General features: G+C 39.4%; 1 protein-coding gene across 1 annotated transcript; it reads right to left on the minus strand.

Moving 5' to 3' along the window:
• Positions 1–4,994: 4,994 nt before the first annotated feature.
• SLC39A9 (solute carrier family 39 member 9) lies at positions 4,995–24,099 on the minus strand. The gene is made up of 7 exons (XM_015631790.3): positions 23,598–24,099; positions 19,929–20,037; positions 16,716–16,907; positions 14,265–14,333; positions 13,045–13,130; positions 11,052–11,186; positions 4,995–9,361 (listed from the first exon to the last, which is right to left on the minus strand). Exons 1-7 carry the CDS (start codon positions 23,691–23,693, stop codon positions 9,131–9,133), a joined length of 918 nt encoding a protein of 305 aa, XP_015487276.1. The 5' UTR covers positions 23,694–24,099; the 3' UTR covers positions 4,995–9,130.
• Between the last annotated feature and the right edge of the window lie 78 nt (positions 24,100–24,177).

Genomic DNA, 24,177 nt, shown 5'->3' on the forward strand with positions numbered 1-24,177 from the left:
GTGCACTAATCTAATGAAGGGGAAACACAGCTGTACATCCTTGAGAGACAGCACTGGGCCTTAAATCAGAAAACCTTTCTTTGGAGCAACAGGCTGCACTGGTATGGCAATTATTGTGCTAATATATTGTCTTTATTTTTCCTACACATCAAGACAATAAAATTTTGCTAAAAAGCAAAAGCAGACAGCAGAGCAAGCTATACAGAAGTAACACTTCTCAACAGAATATCCTGAGTCGAAAGGGACCTACAAGGAGCATCAAGTCCAATCCTTAGCCCTACAAAGGAAATGCCCAAAAATGTGCCTTCACCACAGGCCACCCTCCAGCTCAAAGATGCTCCATTTCAGTTTAAGGAGACACATACTGGCTAACTTCAGCTGCTGAGGAGGCTTGCAAATTTATTTTTTTTTTTTTAAGTGAAAAGTTATACCTTCAAGTTCTGGGCAGCCTGACAATACTGTGTTATGCAGAAAAGAACAAACTGCTTCTTGGGCTGAGGCCAGTAAATTGAGATGGATCAGAGCTGCTGCAGAGTTGGAGAGATTCAGATCTTACCTTCCAGTAAGGTAGAGTCCCTTTCCTTTTACAGCTTCTGATAGGTTCCATACCCATTTTTAACCCTGAGAAACATCAGCAATTATGGGAGTTATTAGCAGGTACCCAAACAATGTGGAGAAGTAAAGCCCAGCTTCAGTTTCATTTATGATTAATCATTCTTGCAAAGACAAAATGTTACAGGTACTCCTCAAAGTGATTCTCCAGCTTCCTAGGTGCACAGCTGTGTGCAGAGGCTATTTTAAATAGAAAAACAACTACCATCAATTCACCTCTAGTGAGATGCACAGAGCATGTCTCTTTTGGACAATGATTAAATTGTCGGTGTCAGATGGAAAGTCAGAGCTGTTCTGCACAACTCAAAGAAAAGATACTCAGCAAATGGCATTAAAGTCAAGTGCCTCTGTAGATTTGCACCCCCATCAGACATCACCCTTACAGATGTATAACCCCATTTGACATCATCCCTTGGTAAGAATTACAAGGTCTCAGTGACATGTTCCAGCCAAAGGCCTTCACCAGTCCCAGCCCTTCAAACACACTCAGATCCATGCTGGATGGCCCAGGAGTCATGTAACTATTTGCTCTGGATATAGCATCACTTCAGAAGACTTAGAGGAAGACAGAAAATATGATAGCAGTTTACTGAAGCAGAGAATTGATAGCAAGCAGCCAGCCCATAACTTGGCTTTTGGGAGGTAGCTTTCTCAGGAACTGACGCCATAGTCAATGACTATTTCTCTCAGCATGGAATTATTTTTTTTTTAAACCTACTAAGATACCACTTCTGCAAGAAAACCCATTTACTCTGGTGTTTTGTTTTGTTCAACAAATATTTCTGCTAAAAAGCTGTTTTTCAGAATATATAAGAATGGTCAGCTACCTTTGAAAGCTTTCTCCAGAAGACAGCCCACAGGCTTCCTGCATGGCACCAGTTTTTCCCTCCATCAAGCCAAAATACCACAAAATGATCACATGGCTGACAAACAGAAAATGTTTGGGGCTTCAGTACTTCAATAGGCTGCTTATCTGACTGAGGCTGTCCTGTGCAGGGCCAGGAGCTGGACTTTGATGACCATTGTGGGTCTCTTCCAACTCAGAACATTCTATGAATCTAAGCATGTAACTTGATTTCCCTCAGCCACCATTCCTCATGTGTGACACTGGTACTAAATCCAGAACACAAGAATACACATACCAGGGCAGTAGTTTGGGTGCCACAGGCAGCCAAAAAAGTCCTGCAAAAGAGGATTTATTAGCATTTCCTTGGCAGAATAATGGAGGGGAGAAATGCAATACCTCTACATATTAAGACAGACAAACAACCAGAGAACCACCAGCACATATCACATCTGACAGAAGAGTCCAGCAAGAAGCAAATGAGAACCAGGGCTGCCTGTTCTGAGGAAACACATTCTTTAGCTGTTTCAACACCAGTTAGCATGTCTGAATTCTCCCAGTTTCTAAAAATAGGTTAGCTGCTGGATTTCTATCCACAAGGTGTTTCTTAACTGCAAAGGTTTCAATATTGATTGCAATCCACCAATTTCTACCCACTTTGTAGAAGGAGAGTTCACAGGCTTAACTTTTAAACAATAAATACATATCCAGGAAAAGAGAACTGGCCAACCCGTTTTTATTTAATCTGAAGTTCATAAAATGCCCAGCACGTGCACACAGAGACCACAATTGCTCCTGCATACACATTCAGCACTTCCTTTACACCTACCATCACTGTGAGCACTGAAGGCAAGGCCTTAAAAACTACGGACACTACAATTAGGACTTCATTCAGAAGCAGAAACTGCAGGGACCACACCATCAATGTCCTTCAAACCCTTCCCCTATACATTGTGCAGGATCCCTCAGCTCTAGTTGCAGCAGCTTTCATTTCAAGTTTCTCCTTCCTGGTCCTGCTCATCCAGCCAGTCACAGCAAGGTCAGGACTCCTGCTGCACACATATACAGGGCAGGCACAACCTCCTTCCTATCCACGTTCTCAAGTGGTTATCTAAGCACAGAGGCACAAAGATCCACTGCTGCCATCTATCACAGCAGCAGACCATGACAGCTATGCTACAAACCCTGCAGTGTTGAGGAGAGCCAGCAGCCAGATAAAAGATAAAACGTCTGGCAAGTAAGTTCATTGAAGACTTTGCTCTCTACAACATGCTCTCTACAGACTAAGAGGGCCATCTCCTTTTATTCTCTTGTGAGCCATGTTGCCACATAGCTTTTGTAGATGAGGCTTCTTTCATAATGCTGAAGTTTAGATTGTGGAGATATGCATGGAAAACTCCCAGACACACTGCCTAGTCATCCACTTGCACCCAGCCACCTTCACATGAAGTGTGTACACAGGAGATATCAGGGGTACAAAGTTTTCTTCAAGATCAGTCACCTCTTGGTTTCTCTGTCAAAAAGAGACAACAGAACATGGGAAATCCATTGCAGTCCTAAAACTTGACTCATTCTACTGACAGCATCACCCTTGGAGGGCAAGAAATGCTTGAGTAAGAGGTGCAACAGTAAGACTCACCCAGAGCACTGGTAAGGCTTGTAAGCAGGGTTTTTAGCAGGCCTCTGTATAATCAGGAGCATCTCATTGAAAGCATTCCTTCAAACAGCAGAAGCCCATTAACCTCCACAGACTCCAATATAACTATAATCATATATTATAAGTTAATAACCACTTCAGATACTGGATGGGCATACACAGAATAAGTATTTTCCCCCTAATAATTTCAATCTGCTTTTAGATTTTCCAAATACCACGTAGCTTTGGTGTCAGTTAGGTCTACAAATTTTTCTGAATGAGGCATTTTTCTTTAACCCCCATCCATAATAAGAGTTTGTTAATCTCTCAGCACCACTGACAAGAGGGAGAAGTGCTGTGATAAGGAGGGTGGAATCATGTGCAATTCTGCCTGCAGGGATATTTGGATAAGGCTCCTATGTATCAGTAGAGGAATGGCTTAATTGGCTGGAACAATAGATGACAGCTCATCATCTTGCTGCAGTGCTCATCCCTAATGAGTCACACATAAAAATATTGATGTACATTTTTATTTCCTTAACAAATGAAGGAACACTCTACAACAATCACCAGGAAGCCTGCAACACCACAGCTTCTAAATATTTAAGATTGTAGTATTAAGTCTTGTAACATAAATGCATCCAAAGCACTTCCTCATATCTCCAAAAGGATTTACCACAGACTACAGTGATTAAATCTCCAGTTACCAAGGTGACATATTTACTAAATACACTAAAAGAAGGCCAATATACTGCATAATGCTTTATCATTAAAAACAAGTTTTACTTGCTAAAAAACAAGAGTGTGTCTGGGAAAAATACTGGCTTTCCCTTCTTACTGCTTTACATTTGCTCGTACCAGCTTTAATAGCACCTCTGTCATTTGCTTCAGTTCTCCTATTGACTTACATTAATCATATTCTCTTGTGCTTAAGCCAGTATAAAAAGATTACACTTTCTTAATGACACAAGTCCTGTGAGCTAACAGAAAAATCAAAAGCAAGAAACCAGCTGAGAGGTTTGCTTATTGCTGGAGTGAAAGAGCTAAAACACTGTGTGACAGGATCTTAGATAAATCTGTAGACAGCAAGTGCAGCAGAAAAACATAAATCTTTTTTTAAAATGAATTGCTTATGAATCACCTCCATCAAGTGCTATCTCTTAAATGGATGCATGAAGTTTGCAAATGCATACATCACTCATCCTACAACAGCACCATTCCCCTTTCTTTTTACTGAAAATGCAGGTCTAGACCCCAGTCCTGCTTGTCAAGTATGCAGAACATCTATACACTGTGTAAACTCAGCAGCTTGGTCGAAGAGGAATCTCATAATGTATACTAGCACTTGAGAGAAGGGTGCAAAGGGATGGAACCAGACTTAAGTGTTTACATTTTTGGTTTGGGACTGACAAGATTGAGAGCATAGGATGGAAAAAATATTATTTCCCTTAGCTCCAAATGGTTCTCAAGCCTTTTAACAGTGGCCTGGAGCAATCTTAAGTCCATCATCTCTTCGTTTCCCTTCAAAGAGGTCTCAGCCTTGTAAGCTGCAGAGATTTCCTGGGGGGTGCAGGAGGAGATAGCGTCAGGGCAATACCAACTTCTAAACACTCTGAGAGACGCAAGTTGCCAAAAGCCCCGCTCCAGCAGAGCTGTCACATCACCTCTGCATTAATACCTCTGAGCGAATTCAGAGTCGTACCTGCTACACTGCCTCCCAACATGGAGTTTCACATTCCAGGTTTGCAAGAGGTGCTCAGACATCATAAAGAAAAGCAGCAAACACATTCCCACAAAAATAAAACACGGTCTGCAATGCTTGCAACCTATTTGAGACTGTAATTTCTTTCCATCAGAGCTGTCACAAAACCCCATGCAGTAAATGACAAGCCAACGCCAAAGCACTGCACCTAGTAAAAATTTAATATAATAAAACAAATTGAAAACGGCAATATTATTTTAACCATTCACAATTAAAGTGGAAAAATTATAAGGCAGCCATTCATGGAATGATTTTGTATACAAATGGTTTGGAAAAAAGACATTAAAATTACAATTCCATACATGGAGTCAAGTAAACAGCAATGATCACACAACATTTTTCCCTGGAAAGCCAAGGCTGCTAAGAGATATGAGAACAGTAAAGAAAAAAAAAAAAAGGTTTCTAAAAGAAGTTTGATGTGGACAGGAATCTGAAATTTGTGATAAAGAATCTGGTATTCATCACAAACTTTCCCACCATACTGCAATCACTTCTCCTCCTCCTACCCTCAAAAGAATACAAGTACACTTTCCTTCCCTTTTTCCCAAGTGCCAGCACGGAACAGGAAAGGAGCAGCAGGAGCATTTATTCCACATCATCTCTCTTTTTCTGCAATCAGCTGTTACCACATGGACACACCTGCTACTGCCAAAAGCTCCTTGAAGGCTCTGAGCTAATTCCCAAACAAACACAGTGGTTTTCCTGGGCCTCTTGGGTAAGATTAGCTTTTTAAATAATCCACCTGGAAATAGTTCTCTGGAGTCAACAGTGGGTTTTCTGTGTTTAACACCCAGTCATCTGACAAGCCAAAACAATCAAAAAATCCTGTCTTGGTGTGAAGCTCTGCCATCCATTCTTAAGTTAATGTCAGTGCAGCTTCTGCCCGTCATTGAGTGCTGAAAAAGAATTATTTCCCTTCTTTATATAAGGAACAATGAAAGCATTAGAACAGTAGGGAAAGTACCTGAAGACATGAGGATCAACAGAAACAGCTTTAGCCCAATTCCAATTGCCCATTAGGAAATCATTAACTGAAAAGAAACAGGTGATAAGAAGATTATGGATTTCCTAGAGGGACTTAGAGAAGTGGGACATGGCTGGCACTTGGTTTAAGCATTTACCTGCTAGACCTACTGCCACCTACCTTACAGAAGAAAAAACAGGCAGAGAGGCTGTTACAGAAAGAGTAAGAGGAATCTGTTTGCACCAAGGTCTCCCGAGGAGTAGAAAATGATACCAGATGGCCCTGACTATACACAATGCTTGGATTTACTGTGACAGATGGGGATAGGTAGAAAGAAAGGGCTATAATAAAATGGACCATTTAATTTAAATCATTAATATATTCTGCTTCAAGAAAATAATCCTCCGTTTGGTACTAAAAAAATTTGTAAATTGGTTTAATAATACAAAATTTTACATTCTCCATATCAACATAACTAAAAGCTTCTTTAGCCACTGCAGTTTCAGTTACAGAATTGAAAATAATAATTCAACAGAGATTACAGGCAGCCAAAACATGCTGTTGCTACTTCTTAATGGGTAGAAGAAAAAATAAAAATCACTGTGGTCTTCTGTCAGTTAACCAAATGCCAAAATAAAAAGTATGTTTTTAGAACTTTTGTGCCAATTTTAAGTTGATAGTGTTTTCATTCAAGTTCCCTCACCTGCTGCTATAACTTGGCCTCTACACTTCACAAATCATCAATCTGAGTATTACTATTTCTGATGGCTGCCCCAGAAACTGGAAACATGATGTGAAGGACGGGAAAATAGAAAGGTGACAAGATCTCTCAGCAGGGGCACCTGTGATTAATCTGCCAGAGGTTATGTCAGCAGTGAAAAGTCTGGCTGCCACATCCTCACCAATACACACCTATCCATGGAACAAGGTACTTCCACATGCTTCAGCCTGGAACAGGAGGCATGAAAGGGACCTCACCTCTGGCAACCATTGCTACTGTTATACACAAAGGGAGGCTGAAGGGTGGGGTGCACACGCAAGTGACAGGACAGAGGTTAAAAAATAAAAACTTACTGCTTTACGAAATGCTAACGCCTAGTGCTGCGCTAAGATGCCTCCTGCTCTTGCAAACCCTCCAGCTTTTGGAAATGGTTACATGGAAAGACTAAACATAGTAAAATAGTGAGATTATCAAGGAAGAAGGTAATTAGGGGGAAATCTGGAGTAAATATCCCTGTGTATAATTTGCATGTGTTAGGAACCTGTCCTGCTGAACTTCTTAAACCAGTAACTTACCAGTTGCATTATGTATGTTGTAAAAATCCAAAACCAAAACAAACAGACAAAAAAAACATTGGGAAACACACAGAAGAGGATCCCATCCCACTTCACTAATTTTGCAGTGGCTTTTCAGAACACAGCATTGAAGGTCTAACATAAAAAAAAAAAAAGCTTGTTTAGGCCTGCAGCACTAATTCTATCTGAAAATACTGTGTTATGGGAAAATATGACTTCTAATAATTTTGCATTGATCTTACATAGTAAAACACACAAATGAACAAGCACTCTTGGGAATCAATACTAGGTTCAATCCTGGGACACATCAGTATTGTTATAGGGCCAACAGAGAAGCCAGCACGAGTTCAAGAGACAGACCATACCCATTACTCTCTGAACGAACAGACAAACAGGACAATAACAAAAATGTCAAGTAGTTATGAGGCACAATGGGCTCTGCAGTTTAAGTAATAAATGGCATGACAAACAGTCGCACTCATTCATACGGAAACAAGAAGCACTTCAGTTAAGATGATATTTCTTCAAAATTCATTAAAAAACAAAAAGGAAAAAGAAAAATATATTTGGCAACGTTATCTTCAAAAAGTGCAGACAAAGTAGCTTAAAAGTTTAAAAACTTAAGAAGTTTTCCCCTAAAGAAAGAATTTTATGCTGATTCTGTGCATGTCAACATTCGACTTTTCAATGCACATTGGAGTATAACATGTTTTGCATAAGGGAAATGGTGACTGGTAAGACAAAGCTGTGCCTTGAAAATGGAGGGATCTTTTTATCACTCCTCTTCAGTGAGAGACATCAGCAATCAGCAGAAAGTCTTCCAGTAGATTCACCAAAACTAATGCTTATCAGTAAGAGGCAAATGAAAAATTCCCAAAGGAAAAGCAAAATGTCTAACAGGTCCACTGGGAACCCACCAGTTTGGTTTTTTGTTTGTGGGTTTGAGTATTTTTTTGTTCAGAACTGCTTGAGAAACACTTTGTATTCTATCTGCAGCATAAACATTTAACTAAACATCTTGTTTTGTTAGCTGTAATACCTTTATTTAGTGAAAAACCCACACAGTCCCCCACTGATTTCAGCAGTTCATTTTTTTGAACATGAGCTAGTAAAGTTCTCTGGTCCCTCAACAGCTGTGTCCATCAGATTTCTACTCCTCAGAGCCCAGAACAGCTCTCTTTCAAAGGGCACTATGGGTATCTCTCAACAGAAGCAGTAATGTATCATAGCAGCCAATACGTAATTCCTTCTAACATTTTTGGTGCTTAACACTTGACTGACTTGGCAGAAGACTCTCCCAAGAAACAGTGCCTTTTTAGAATTTATTAACAATTGAATAAACAATCAAAACACTATTCTCCTTGCTTCTATCCTTTGTCTTAAATGACGGAATACACTGCAAAACTCATTTGCACTGTCTTAACCAGCTGATTTCTTCCTCTAATCCTACACATTGCCTACATAATTTCTTTCCTATCAAGTGACACTTCTGTGACAAGAGCAGCGTTATGCAGAGTTCCCAGTGTATCCCGTGTCTGCCACACAACGGGTGACAAGCATGGCAAGGGCCAGTCACACTGCCAGGACAACGCAGAACCGATGGGGGAGAGCCCCCTTCTTCATTAGTGAGACTTCAACCTCTCACAACGCAGCCATCCTTGGGTTTTGCTCTCTGAACTGCAGGATACTTTGGTGATTGCAATTTCGTGATGAGTCGCTATGTTCTTCCCTGCTCACCTTTCTTCAAGTTCCATCTTCCCTGAGAATAGGGCCAGAAGTAACAATTAAAATAGCAAATGTCTTCAGAAAGGAAAGTTACACAGAATTTGTGTCCGGCTGCCAAAGTACATTTTGCTACACTAAAAACTTTCCCAGTATTCCTTATTTTGCAATCAAGATTCCCTCTGAACTCCATGAAGTGGATGGGATGAATGATGGGTAAAAGAATGATAAAGGGAGCAGCAGACATTTACTGCTCGTGTCTTATTGAGGAGGAGAACAGTGAAATTTGAGCATTTAGTGATGATGTCCAATGGACAAAACTAGAGGAATAAGGCATCCTAGTACTAGGGCTGCCACCTCCAGACGACTGAGTCCTTTTCCTCCAGTTGATTCAGGTTTGTGGCTATGAGCAATTCCTCCTACTTCTGGGAGAACATGAACTGTGGCAACATAAAGGAAAGTCCCAGCAGAAAACAGCATAGCAACTCCAGTGGCATTGACTTCTGAAAGGGCTTCTTTGCTGCTCTGAAAAACAAAGACCAAAAAAAGTGAGAATGAGCAGAAGTTCTTCAAGCAGTAATAAAAAATTCTCTCTGCATCCAGGCACAGTAGGATTTCTATCAAGCCCACACACACAATGACAATGGTTTAGTGTGATTTTTTTTGTCTTGCACCTTACATATAGTAACTGACACCCTGAAGTTTTGGGGGATCAAAAAGACACCCCTCCTACTTTGGACTTACAAAAGAAAAAACCTTTACAAAAGAACCCTCAGAAAAGGAAAAAAAGTTACAGTCTGCTGAAGCATCTTGTTTGATGAGCTCACAGCCCACATACCAAACAGGTTTTGAAAAAACATAAAATTCATATCACAAAGCCAGAAATTTTAGGGAGGATGATCAAGATTGACTTTTTTCCCTCCCTTTTTCTAAACAAGGGGTTCAAATAAGATGTTAGCCTTTAAATAGCTGCTCTTAAAATGACTGCTCTCAGAACCAAGTCCCAAAATATCGTTCATTAAATATTTCATTTGTATGTAGAAGTAAACACCCAAAACTTTTCCAGCATTTCCATGCAAACTACATGAAGAAATGCATCTTCTGCATCAAAACTGAGCACCTCTTCAACTTCATAATAGGATCAGTAAATGCAATGAAAAGCAAACCCACTCATATCAGATTCAAATGCTTCTGCAATGCTCTCCAACTCAGGTGTAATCTTAGTTCTTTGTGTTTACTCTCAGGTCATTTTTCCATAGAGAAAGATCTATCACCTGCAACTACAAAACCACTGTGACAGCCCTGATGCCTTATCAATTCTCTGTTCTTTCTGAAGGGCAAAATGTAAACCCAAACCTTGATGAGGACACTTCAAAAGAGTGCTCAAAGAGAATTCTCTTTTCTATTTATAAACCAAACCTTTATTTCAGCTGTCTTTTGTACTGTAATGTCAAATATAAATCTTATCCAGCAAGTAAAGGATTAGCCCAGATTATTTATTTAATCTTTCCTCTCATGCCTTGAGTTTTGTGAGATTACATTATATCCTTTACCATGTGTCACCACAGCATGTCACCAGCAGGACACAAAACAGTTGAGAAATACAGAAGCATCCCAGTATACTCTATGAGAAGCAGAAACATTTAATTTGGACAGAGATAAACTCATGTACAGTGTCCCATTTCACAGGCCATTTTTTGTAAAGATCCAAGACACAATGATGTTTTTCAGAGTAAGGCAAAAAGACTGTTCTAGATGAGGACTCAACTTCTGACACAGACTTTGAATATAGAGGACCATTTCTGGGATGGTGGGGGAAGCTAGAGGAGATTATTTCCTACCTGCATATTAAAAGAAGAATGCATGCAACAATGCTGAAAATTATTTATTTAAATAGGCATCACATAAAACCTGCTATTTGAATAAACTTTTTTTCGGCTGGGAGCAGCAGAAAGGATAAAAAACAGAAATCACACTTTAAAAAAAAACTATACCAAACTCTGTAACAGAGTTATGTCACTGATTCTGATGGAAATGCATGGATTATTATTTGTTTTGTGCATTCATATTGCTACCTTTTCATCAACTTCTATCTTCATTCTGCTGAATTTTTCAAGCAGTTTGGAATTATGTAATATGAAACTCCTACCACAGTCCTTTCCCCAGACTTCATCACTAAGCTAGATTTTTGGGCAGAACAAAACCATGGACCTACCTTGCTTAGCCCTAGGTATGTCACCATCGACATAACAGGTGCTGCTAACGCAAAGACCAGCAAGTGTTTTCTGATTCGATTCCGTTCTAGCCCAGCGTGCATCAGGAAGGAAACCAGGCCAAAGGCAGCTGGTGCCTGCAAAAAAACAACATTCACTGCTAATACAATACCTTCTAAAATCCCCTGAAAAATGAGAAAAGGTTTAAATATGACTTACTACATTGACATGGGCTGATCCGGAAGACATTCAGGGCAGGCACTGGCATGCTGCAGCTAACCCAAATCAAGAGCATTGTGCAGACTGCCTCACCTTAATAACCAAAGCTAATGGAAATTCATGTTCTGGCTATCAAAAAACACACACTTGTGTAGTCATTATAAATACTAAAATATTCATTCTGACTATATAATTCCTAAGACTTCATCAACTTAGGTAATTTCTTTTTTCATCCTGTTACAATCACACATCCTTAGACAGTTTCCTCATCTGCAGTAGAAAAATTCTACAATTAACATGGGGAGGGAAACAATTGCCTGAAGACAGGTAACAGTCAGCCTCCATGCTAAGACTTAAGAGCTTTTTTGATTAGTTCATTCCTGTTCTCACCAGGAAGCAAATACTTCCTTCTCTCTCTGCTGGCATCCAGTTCTTTATCCAAAAGGCATAGATGTCCCACTACTCAGAGAATTTACTGTATTTTTGCTTGTATAAAGACAATAGCAAGCCACCCTGACATTTCTGAGGTAAGACATAAAACTAAAATATCTAAAGCATTTTTATAAAAGAATATTTTTTTTTAAACAAAGAAGGAAATCATGAGTGAAAAAAGATGAGCTAGACAAAAGAATCAGTCAGGATCAGAAGAACAGAAAAAAGCCACCAAAGAAGAAATACATTTCTCTGCTAATACCAAATATTCATAGGAGAAATTTTCCTCTTCTAAAATTGTAACATTCCAGATGCCAGTTAAGAACATTAAGAATAACAAAAACAAGTTTCACCTGGCAATAGCCATAAGTTAAGCTACAAGATGAGACGGTGGCATTGCCATCCTCAAACGAAGTTATGTAAACCACAATTACTTGTATGAATCGAAGGAAAGACATACTAGATATGCATTTCTAACATTTTGAACATGTAATTATGTACAGTTTCTGGTGAATTTATGACTAACCACAGAAATCCATGCACATTCTAACATAAGGCAAATTTCATCTTCACAGGTATATTTATAGCCAACAGGTTAACATTCACAGAAGTATTCAGCAAAGATCTCCCATATTCAAGAGCCACTGTTTGCTTGTTACTACCAGCAAAACATTTGTTTACCTTCAAAAATGGTGTATTAGTGATGCTGAAGCTACTACAACAGAGGTAACCAGAAGTTGTAATTTAGCACTCTGATATTTAGTGGTTTCAAAAGACTAACTCTTTAAACACTAAAACCCTTCACTACAAATATTCTCTCCATTTTCTGATGAACATCACAGAAACAAGACTATTGTAATCAGCACATAAAACTGGTTTTCCTCCTTGAATGCACTAGCATGTAACTCCTGTGCCTCACCCTTTAGAACCTCTCTGAATATGTCCCTTACAGCAGTAATAACCTAGGGGCTTTTTTGCTTGTTAAATAAACACTGCCACACTAGCTTCAGAAGAAGTCAGTGTGAAGCTGACACATCTCTTCACGAGCTACTCTTCTCTCTCTACTTTTGGGAGACTTTTCCCACCTCTTCAACCAAGGTAGGCAGTAGGCTGTCAGAATTCTCACCCACTTGCACCCCTCTCAGACTCAGCATCAATCATCTGCTCTTCTGTCATACCTCATACCTGTGCTTTTTTGGTCCTTGACACTGTACTGACCTCTTCATTTCAATGGCAATAAACACTTCTGTATGACATCACTAATGAAACTGTAGATATTTAGCAATTGCTGTGAGTGTTAACAGTCTTCTGAAGAACAGTAAATTTTTTTTGATGATAACTCACCTTGTGCAACATAATCGCAACAAACACTATCAACTGGACACTAGTCTGAGAAGTAGAAGCTGCTGCACCCAATGCAACACCATCAGCTGAAAAAGGAGTGCAGATTCATGGATTATTCTTCTACATGAGCTTCCCCACCCCCTCAAAGGCTGACAGTAGAAAACATGTTGATTTTAAGAAGCTCTATTACTGAAAATTGGCATTAACAATAGCAACCCAGCATTTGCCTTTGTTTGTTAAGCCGTAACATTTCAGAATATCAGAAAACCCTCAACAAGAGCAGTCTCATATATCCCCAGACCATAAAAACCGTAACAGGAATCTACTCTGCACTGACATACTCCTTCAAATGAGAACAAGTAACAAGTTTAGTTGTGTTAGTCTTCTGTTCTAGAAAAGACTTCCACTCTAAATTAAAAAATCTGTTTTAGATACTAAGCATTGCAAGAATTTTAATTATTACCCTTTAAATGATTTTTGAAATATAAATACTATTGTGAATATTTTTTATCATTTAAAATAAATATACTGTCTAAAAGAAATAAAAAATGGATACTATACTACTCCTTTATATATAAACACTTTGTTTAGTGAAGAAGTAACTTTTTGAACATCTTCTGACTTATCTAGACAACAACCTTCAGCAGGACATGAAAAAGCAATGTATTTATACTACACATATACAGTGAAGAATCACAATGTGAACATGGCTTGACTGACACACACGTAGCAGTCAGTCCTTGCAAGTTGGCCTAAATGTGTTTCAGTTAAGTCTTTGTGCTCCACCTTTTCTTTCCCTACAAGGTACTATTCCTTTAAATTAGTATTTTTTTAAAAAACCCATCAACTGACAAGCAAACCCAAAGGTGTTTCATACAACTTATCAAATGTGTTAGCATGTATTGAAATTCAGCAGCTAAAGGAGCCAGCAAAAGAATTGAAGAGGCAGAGTGAGCATCACACAACCTTTCAGATGAGAGAAACAAAAAAGTAAAGCGTAAAAGAGAAAATTCTGTACCCAAATAAAATTCCATGAACCACTTTAGCTCTCAGTTAATTCCAGAAAAGATCCTTAGATCTCCCTGCCTTTTTCTTTTTCTTGTTTTTTTTAATAAAAAGCCACCTCTAAAAGCAAAACCCAAATGTCTCCACCACACCTAAAGATGACCCATACAGCAATGCATATACTTGTCAAGCACTAATAACAGGTCCCACATTACCTGCAGCATGGACTACCAGTCCCAGCGTTGTAGTGATTTTGGAGTTGCCTGATCTTGCAGCTTCTGGATCTGAAACAGTCGTGAGAAAAGTTATCATAAAGAGATCAAATTAATAAATTATGCTGGAAAAAAATTGTAAGTATCACTGTACATATCTCCTCCAGCTGCTTAGGCAGTTGTATTCAAAACTACCAGCTTCTGTATTTCTGCATTAGATTTACTGTAAAATAGCTTCTTCAAATAACCTAAAGTTCTGCCAAAAAACAAGTGACAGACTCAGAAGATTCTTGGCAATTTGAAGGATCTCTCTCATAGGCAGAAGCAGATGTTTTTCTTAACCTCCTAAAATGAAATGTTAAAGGTCTGTGCCACCAAGAAAAAGAGAAGCTATTTCTGGATCCCAAGAATCCAAAGCCGCTTTGAGGGTCAGGATTTTTTTTCCCCACACAGCTCAATGTTTGTAGTTTCCTTCAGGTGACAGTCTGGGTCAGTTTTTGTTGCAGTGATTCCCTGGCAGTTCCTAGCAAACAATAAAGTCTACTTGTCACAGCACCAGTTGCAAAGATTTCTCTTTGATGTTATACACCACAAAGGAGAAAAGCAGCCTGTTTGATATCCAGTGTTTTGACCAGAATTGCCTGACATTTGCAGGTTAGCTTATTACACAGCACAACAGGGCAGCAGCAATATCCACCACTACACAATCAGTGGTGAAACTGTTACAAAGAATCACTGCAGGGTGGTAAGCCCTACAGAAGTCTAGAAACATCTTATTATTCAACTGTTTAATTCCAGACAGTTTGAATAGCCGTGACTGAATTATCCCAGTGGTCTGTAAAACAACTGTAAGCACACCTATATTGCTTCACTAACTGTGCAGTGATGCCAGAACAGAAATTCCAGTCCTTTCCTTTCCTCCTGCCTGCCCCCTAACCCCTCAGTCTCTCTTCATTCCCAGGCACACGTGTAGTTTCCCAATGAGTCAGGTCTAAACTAATGCATTCTCTTTGGCCAGCTTGATATTCTGAATTAACTGCATAAGCTGCACTTGCATGACAGCAATGGCATACTCATGTCAAACAGGAGGAGATACAATAAACATTTCCTTTACAATTGTTTTGAGTTGACCATTACTAAACACAAAGAATCACATTTGACTTCATACCTTTATCCTGCCCTACTGAATTTTTCTAATTTAGACAAATTAACATCTAGTCACTTGGTAGATAATAAACTACAAGACACTGGTTCAAAAGTGCTTTTCTTCAGTCGCTTTAAAAACATTACGAAAACACTACTACATCTCCAGTGACAGGAGATGATAAGAGGTAGAGGCAGAGGCTAGATAAAATGTTAATATTCTATTTTATAGTGTGTATCTCTAACACAAATCACAGTCTTCTCCTGGTATTTGCTATGATCAGAGACATAGAAAATGATTATAACCTGTACAAACCAAGGATCCTTTCAGGAGTTGCTCACCTGCATCTCCCTGACATCCTCAGTGCCAGTGTTACTTTAGAACAGCTCTGAGAATCAGCTACCCAAGGCAGTGGCTCCATTTACACTTCTTCAGGAGTACACAGTACACAGGTGACATAGCATATGCACTGGCCTTTCATCTGTCCCACCACAGCAACCCCATACAAACAAAAATGTAAACTGACAAGAATACAGCCAAAACATATTCCCCCTGCCTTTGTGTATGTTTTACTTTTCCTTTAAGATCAATTCTTTATTTTTTCAGGGCCAAATTCCAGCATCAGAGGACATTGTGTGGGAGAAAATGAGCAGCCAAAGGCAATAAAATACCTTTTCAAATGACAGAACACCTTTGATGCATTTCAAGCTACACTCTGAGCATGAAGTCATAGGCAGGAAACAAAGGAAACTCTAGGCATTTTTAGAGTCTTGCAAGAAGCTGACAAATCTTCACAGAAAGCAAAAAGGATTCTGAAGTATGTGAGGCTCTAGACTAGTGTGGGAGGTCCAGCTATGCAGTTAAAGCACCAGAGCTTGCACGTAATCATTTCTGCCATCTTACTTACGATAACTCGCCGTTCTTTGTGAATTTTACCTACATATATGACAATTAAGCAGGAAAAACAAACCAATGTGAGACTAACCTCAAGCATTTTGGAAAGCCAAAGACATCCCCTATGGGTGATACTGTAAAACAGACAATAACTCAAGTGTCAAGTCACCCTTCACCCCCACACCACACATGCTCATACATGCTACTGAGGTAAGTTCTCAGATCATGGTGAATTTTGAGATAGATTTCCAGCACAAACATTTCACATGGACCCTGGTTTATGTTTTTAAAGTACCTACTGAAACTCTGGACATGACTGGACAAATTAAATCCTGGTAGCATTAAAAAAAAATAAAAATTGCAACTTGTTAATGAAGACTAATTAGCAAGTCTAATTGACGTGAATCTTTACTTACCATCTGTAGAGTGCACATGAGAGCTGCCTATCTGATCCACCAACAGCATGAAGACAAAGCCGAGGACAAGGGACACACCAATGTAGGCGTGTAACCTGGAATGGTCGTGGCCGTGCTCATGTACCACTGGGATTTTCGCTACCTTCTCAGACTCCATCACGTGCTGCATCTCGCTGGCTGGGTGATGCTTTCCTGTGACAGGCAGGCAAACACATCAGGAGACACGAGACTAAACATGACACAGTCACTTCTCTCCTCCTCTGCCAAAAGCCTCCCTCACACTTTCCTGGACAATACACACAAGTCCTCATTTAAAGTGTTTCTTAGACAACGTTCTTAGCGAAGCCTGGTTGGTTTCTCCTCACACATCTTCAGCATGGAAGAGCAATGAAAGCATCAATATGTTATAAGCCAGGTTGCATTTTAAATACAAATTAATTCACAAAAATTGCTGTATAATTCCTTTTTTAACTGAAGTTGCCAGTTTTGTCAATATTTAGAGATACTGTCAAGCAGTTACTTCATTATCTTCATTCAAGTGAGAAAATTCAGGATAAGGAGACAAAATAGGTTCCATCCACTAACATATTTAATGCCATCTTTAAGAAGATTAACTGATGCTGAGATATAAACAAGCTAGTATTGATATACTCCATTGATACAGACTATAACAATAGTTAAGTCAAGTACATTGACCTACAAATGTCAGTCACATCCCAAAAACCCACAGTCCAAGCCCTGGGGATGACTGGTATGTGATTTTCTTTCCCTACACAAGCTATTAAAGCTTGTCCATGTTTTTTTTCCATTTTTAGAAGGTCTTTTGGATGTCAACTACTCTTCAGAAAAAGATCCTGATGTACTCTAGCAAGTCATCAAATTGCTGGAATATTTTTACATCCTCTTGGATGAGACAAGTATATGTTCATCCCACGGTACAAAACACGACAATACCATTACTACAGTCAAAGCACATCAGAATAAGCTTGGTAGCAAAGATTTCAAACATATCTCTTGCTGAACAAGGTTGATCAATAAAATTACTTTGGACCACACAAGATTTTTGTCATCTATATTATGAGGTTGACTTTGCTTCAGATCATTTCAAGACATAAAACTGTGTAACTCAGGACAATCTGTCTGACAGTGGTTACACAGTTTCAGCAGTTAAAACAAAGGACTGAAGTCAGCAAATGAATTTTATTTGCCGATAGTACCCAAACCAAGGTTTCACTACACAGATACACAGGTTTATGATCAAAGAATAATCCAAGCCATGATATGCTATTTGCTCTCAGCCTACAACGTTGAAAATCAGAAGTTATTTATTCCATGACCTGTGAGTGAATACAGAGGTAATAGTAAATTACTTCTGTATCAATGGAAAACACTAAAATGCTTGCTAGCAAGCAACCAGAGTTAAGCTACACCTGAAAGAGGGAGAAGAAAGATTTCTCTTTTTGTTTTTCCACTTACATGAATATACCTCAGCATTTCCCTTAGTTGCACCTTTCTAGGTTTAATTATGTAAACAGGTGAACTTGAAAAACAGAAAGCTGTTCCCACAGTCTTAAGTTTAATTTTGAACATCCTACTTTTCTAAAAAAAATATTAGAAATAATTTTTGGAGTTAAATCTGTAATACCCATTAATTCTGCCCCTTTGCAATAGAAAAAAAAAAATTCAGATAGATTGTTGCTAGACACAGTACTGTAAGACATCAAGCCTGAAGCCACTCACCGACAAATTCTTTTTTCCTAGGTAAATGCTTCTGCTATTACTACTGCAGTACTGTGTCATTTTTTGCCACTTACTAAACAAAGTTATAGCTCATACAGCTCTACACAGTCAAGTCACACATGAACTGTGTGCTCCGTTTAGTGAAAAAGTATTAAAACCCACAAATTTTCACAGCAATTGTATTCATTGCCAGCTGTACCATTACAAGAGAAAATCGGTCTACTCAAAATTAAAATTGAATGGAGAGCAAACCCACAACTACAGCTCATTAGAGACATCCGACATCAGAGTGCATAAATTATAGTACAGTATAAAAGCACAATCAGAGCTTCTTTCACTTCTTGATAAAGGATGATTTTATGTATTATCTTATTCTAAATCTAAGCAGAACAACATAAATTTAGTGGAAGCTAAAACAGTATACATCAAAGTGTATTACTAAAATGACATTTAAAAGTTTAGAAACACAAAACCCAGTAGTACAGGAAAAGCAAGGGACTACAGTTACCTCTCAATCCCACATTAGCAAGCACCAGATGCTTGCAAGGTTCTCCAAAGCCTCAACTTTATAGTGCTTTCCCCTGCAATCAGTAAACCATTACCATTTATCTTCAAAGTTTTGATTCTAGCATACTGGAAAAATCTCATACATGCAATGGTCATCTAATAGCACAGGTCTCCAAGCAAAAGCAAAATTTAACTGGCACTCCAAACAGAGGTGATGAGCCCTGGCTATTTAAAACAATGTCAGAACCTCAAACTGAGCTCTGTTAAGGCTTTTGGCTATACACAAACATCCCTGCAAGACACAATCTCTGCTCACTTTGAGCTCTTCATTAGAGATGATGAGGTGGTTAAGACAGTGACAGCAGACTAGAACTGGATTCTTGAACACGGAAATTTAGATGTGTAATGTATACCACCACACAAGAAGAAACGGCTGCTACTGTGTAAATTAGCCCTATAGAACCATAATTTTCAGCTAAGCATATTAATTCCAAGATGCTTTTCAGCTTTGGAGGAAATTCTCATTAGGGCAGGGACAAAGACTTGTAAAACACCTCCTGCAAGTGCTTTAATGAGAAGCAATCTAAACTACAAAGAGAAGCAGCAAATACTCCATAATTTCATTCTCTGCCAAAGGCACTCTTAACACTTCCTTTGAAGTTCCAGTGGAAGTTAAGCTCTCCCTAGAATAAGAAACACTACACATGACCTGCCATAAGTGGCTGTTATTCCATGAACAGTACAGTATCCAGACCCACAAATGACTGGATAACTCATTAAGAGTCCTCAATCTGCAGTCTGATCATATCCCTAAATGTGCAATATCATGCCTATGGTATGCCTGCTTCATGGCATGCTGCTCTTCCATCAACCTCACATTAAAAACCCTAAGAAGAAACCTCAGTATATGGTAACACACCATGATCTAAGTTATCTTGAGCAAGGCTGTCTGGGCTTGGTTCTTACCCTCCAAAATGTCTTCATAAAGTGCATGTACTCCTTCTGGCACAATGACAGCCAAGGCAGTTCCACACAGCAGCCCAGCACCCAGAACAGTCACCAACTTCAATCTCTCCTGCAAGTAAGTACAAAAGTATCATCTTTAAGAATGAAAATGCTTTATTTACTCTCCCTTATTAACAGAGGTTGGGGAAGGGAGTTATTTGTTACATAAATATTGAAAATTTGCAATTAAACCTTAACAACAATAAATAAACCTAATGTTTTTCTATAAAGAATAATAGCTTTAGTCATATTTTTGTAAGAGTTTCTACAACAAAAATTTAAATCACACATAATTTTTCAGTACTTGCTACTATTAGAGTTACCTCCCTAGTTATATTCTAGTTTGGGGCAGAAAGCTTAGAGGTATCTTTCTCCCAAACTACATTCTGTTTCACCAATAAATTCACCAATTAACTTCCTTGTGACTACACTGACAGGCTAAAGTCAAAGCCACGTACTAAAATCCAATTACATAATATGACAGTTTGCAGAGGCCATTACTCATAATTTCTGCAAGAACCCCTATCACATAACATGTTGCAACCATGGGAATTCAGATCCTCCTAATATAACTGCACAGCCTGTATTTAGTGGCAGAACCATCATCATCTTCCACGTTCAATGAGTGTTACCAAAACACTGATCTTAACTACTGAGGACCTAGAGACAGAGGTCAACATTTGAATAGCAGGAAATCACTTATTGCTTATCATTATTATGCCATCCATTCTCCTTCATGTGTTGTAATTTGTACACAAGTTTTTCAGTCTCACCAACACTTGCAACACTTGCACAGAAGCAGGAGGCACTAGGGAGATGCACAAGCAGCTCCTGAAAGCAAGCCAAATGTGACCAAAAGGGAAAAACTGCAGCATTACTGGGGAAAACTCAAACAGTAATGTGCAAGAGATGAAAACAAGTGTAAAGTTCCCACAAACATGCACTGTATACTAGCATATACAATAATTGTACTTGGTAAATTGTCATACAGTGGCAATCTACATGAGAAAATAAGTTTTCAACATCTGCTGTTCATAAAGTAATTCTGCAAGAATACCATACAAGGAAAAACCAATTGTTTTTATCTGCAACACTATAGTATTTTTTGCATGCACACATAAACACAGAGGAAAGTGTCAGAAGTAATACTGATTTATTAAAACTGCAAATATGTAGTACGGCTTTCCTTTACTTGGGCACCTGTGAGTTTTAAAGATCAATGAGAAGAATACACACTAACAAGTTATCCTTTCAAGGTAAATCACCATCTCCTCTTCAGTACAAAACAGTTATGTGTGGTGAATACAGAAATTTAATAAGAACAGCCTACATAGATAGGCAAAAGGAACAGAGCTTTATCCAAGAAATCAAACCATTTCTGGTAAACACATTCGCACGTTAAAAACAAGAGCAACACAGTAAGCAGTGAGAAAACTCCATGGGAAAATCTCAAATTCCTCAAATTAGCAAACTGTTCCACTGCTCTATATTTTTTAAGTCTGTATGACATTGAAACTCTTACTCGGACCTATCAAAAACACACACGTACTTTCAGGAGGAAGCAGCCCTGTTCCTGCCTCTGTTACACCACCAAAACATTCAAACTGCTACAATTTTTTTTTTGTCCTATTTAGACTACAGTTTAAGAGATAGGCTCAGAACTGGTAAAGTGCTGCTTCCAGCCCGAAATTAGACCAACAGAGTCCTGTAAATTAGGATTAAAGTGAAAGGGTACCTCTGCACACAGAACTATGGCAAAACTCTGCTCAGTTATGGTAATGGTAATAAATGGTAATAAACATGAATGGTAATAAAACCTTATTACCATTCATGTTTAGTCATACCTGGCTTTCCCAGAGTTTTATACTTTCAAGAATATCCTAATCTAATTGAAATAATAGAACACAGCATGACATCAGAACACAAATAATAAATTCCATGGAAAAAAAAATAACCTGAAGGAATGTATTAACACTAATGAATAATTTTATTGTTCTCTAGCATCTGGGGTATATTATGCACATCATTTACTTTTGTTTTCAACTGAATCATTACAAATGGCCAGTGGGAAGAGGCATTTTTACTCACTTTGGCTACCTGCAAAACTTTTTGCAAACTGTTGGACGGTCCAGTCATTTCAGTTTGAAATTGTCTTTGTTGCAGAATCCTAAGCAATAATTTTAAACAAAACAATTATAACTTCCAATTAGATACTTCCAGGACTAGTTAGGACTTGTACATTATGTGGGGAGATATTATGCTCTTTTTAAACCAGCACTGTATGCAAAACCCTTAAAAATATCTAAGATTTAAATCAAGCGTAAAACCGAGTCAAGAATTTCTGAGAGCTTAAGATACCACAATAAATTTGATTCCACATTGCATACTGATGATAAAATACCACACACACAAAAGGCTAATTAAGTACATGATTACTGCTTAGGCAGTTTTGGATCCACAACAGATCTGTATTCTTGCAGGTGCTAGAAGCCTGAAAGGTTTAGGAGACCACTGATTCAACTACACAAAGAAAACACAGAGACAGATCAAGAACCTTAACTTCAAACATCACTGAATATAACTTAAGAGTTAACAGGTGACTATTAAGCACATGCATGACGAAATGTAAAATTAAATTTAAAAAGAGACATTATTAGCAGACAAGGCAATGCTCTCAATCTGCAAGAAAAGCCTCAGTGGGCTTCAGGGCAGACGTGAGTTTTGAAGAGCAAGACAGTGGAAGCAACAACACTGAAGACACATAAGGTAAGGTCCACCAAAGCATCCCATGAAGCACTGGCAAAACAGAACTCTGCTGATATTCATGTGAATATGGCTAAATACACTGTTAGGTTTCAATTCATGTAGCTGAGCTGTACTTTTCCTAAAACAAAAAGCCTTTCCTTCCATGCTGTTCAGGATTCTACTGCTCTCGAAGCCTCCTAGTAATGATGGGACCAAAGGACAGGTGCAAGCAGCCCTCTGACTCATCACCTCAACAATTTATATTTCTTAAAAGCACACAAATATGTCTAATCAGGAACTCCTGTACTGTCTGAGAACTTAACCAATCTATGAAAGTTTCCCTCTCCTTTAATAGTACCTTATTTAATCAAGATATTTTTCCAAAAGAATGCCTGGAGTTACGGGGCAGTAACTTGAAGTTCTATAGTAATCAAAAAGCTACAGCTTAATTTTCAACAGTGCAAGCCGTGAGTAAAATTGTGAATCAAAGTTTTTCCAAGAATCTTCTTGGAATTGCTTTTAAAAACCTTAATTTGAGTAGCCCACAGGCACATAAGAGATAATCACCGACTTTAGCAATTTCTTACACAAGCTTCTAAGAATAACCATGCTTATTCATATCCTTACACTACATGCTGAGACTTCGCTTCACCTGTAGCACAGACCTGACTCAAATCCGGTAAGTTTAAATGCTCGCTGTGAAACAAGCATCATTTTACACAGCAGTTTTGAATGAAAATTAATATTGCCTTCATAGATTTTAAAGATAAAGCTTCATCCTTAACAGCATTGCCGTATTGCAAGGGGACGGCACCAACTCCCAGTGGAATATCTCTCTGGTTTCTCCTTTAGCAGCCAACGAGCAGTTTGGCGGAGCTGTCTTACCTCGGAAAAATTAACTGCCAAAGGTATAATTCCTGCCACATAGCAGGCGACCAGCATGGCCAGGGACAGCAGGCAGATGGAGGGGAAGTCATCCATTTCGCCGTTTTCTGTCCGGTCCCTTGAAGTGAAATCCAACAGCAACTTTTCCACCTCTCCGCACAGCACGCCTTAACCCGTGCAGACGCCGAGCTCCCAGGAGAGGCTTTCAGCCATGTCTCTCTCGCCCGGTGGCAGCGGCCGGCTCGGCCCCCAGCCGGGGCTGCGCGGCCAGGGGGCGGGAGCGGCTCGGCCACCGGCAGGCGGGCCCGGCCCTCACCTGAGGCGGGGGAACTTTCACCCGCACCGCGCTGCTCCCAGGGGAGGCGGGAGGGAGGGCTGGGGGACAGCGAGTACGCAGGCGGCTCCTCACGGCGAGGCAGCCTCAGACGGGGCCGAGGGGACCCTGCGGGACCAGCGCTACCACCCCGCACCCACGGCCGCTGCCCCGGCGGCCAAGTGGCACTTCAGCGCTTCCCCTTCCGGGACGGGCCGCGCCCGCCCCGCCCCGCGCGCTGCCCGACTCCAAGATGGCGGGCGAGAC

This window comes from Parus major, chromosome 5, assembly GCF_001522545.3.
Source record: "Parus major isolate Abel chromosome 5, Parus_major1.1, whole genome shotgun sequence".
Lineage (NCBI taxonomy): Eukaryota > Metazoa > Chordata > Aves > Passeriformes > Paridae > Parus > Parus major.

What these genes read in the sequence shown, in the direction of transcription:
- SLC39A9 (XM_015631790.3), bottom strand. Translation starts at nt 23,693, where the DNA reads ATGGATGACTTCCCCTCCATCTGCCTGCTGTCCCTGGCCATGCTGGTC. An exon ending in TTATGAAGACATTTTGGAGG is followed by an intron (nt 16,908 to 19,928) that starts GTAAGAACCAAG and finishes TGCCTGTCACAG; the next exon opens with GAAAGCATCACCCAGCCAGC. An exon ending in CATACCTAGGGCTAAGCAAG is followed by an intron (nt 9,362 to 11,051) that starts GTAGGTCCATGG and finishes TTTGTTTTTCAG; the next exon opens with AGCAGCAAAGAAGCCCTTTC.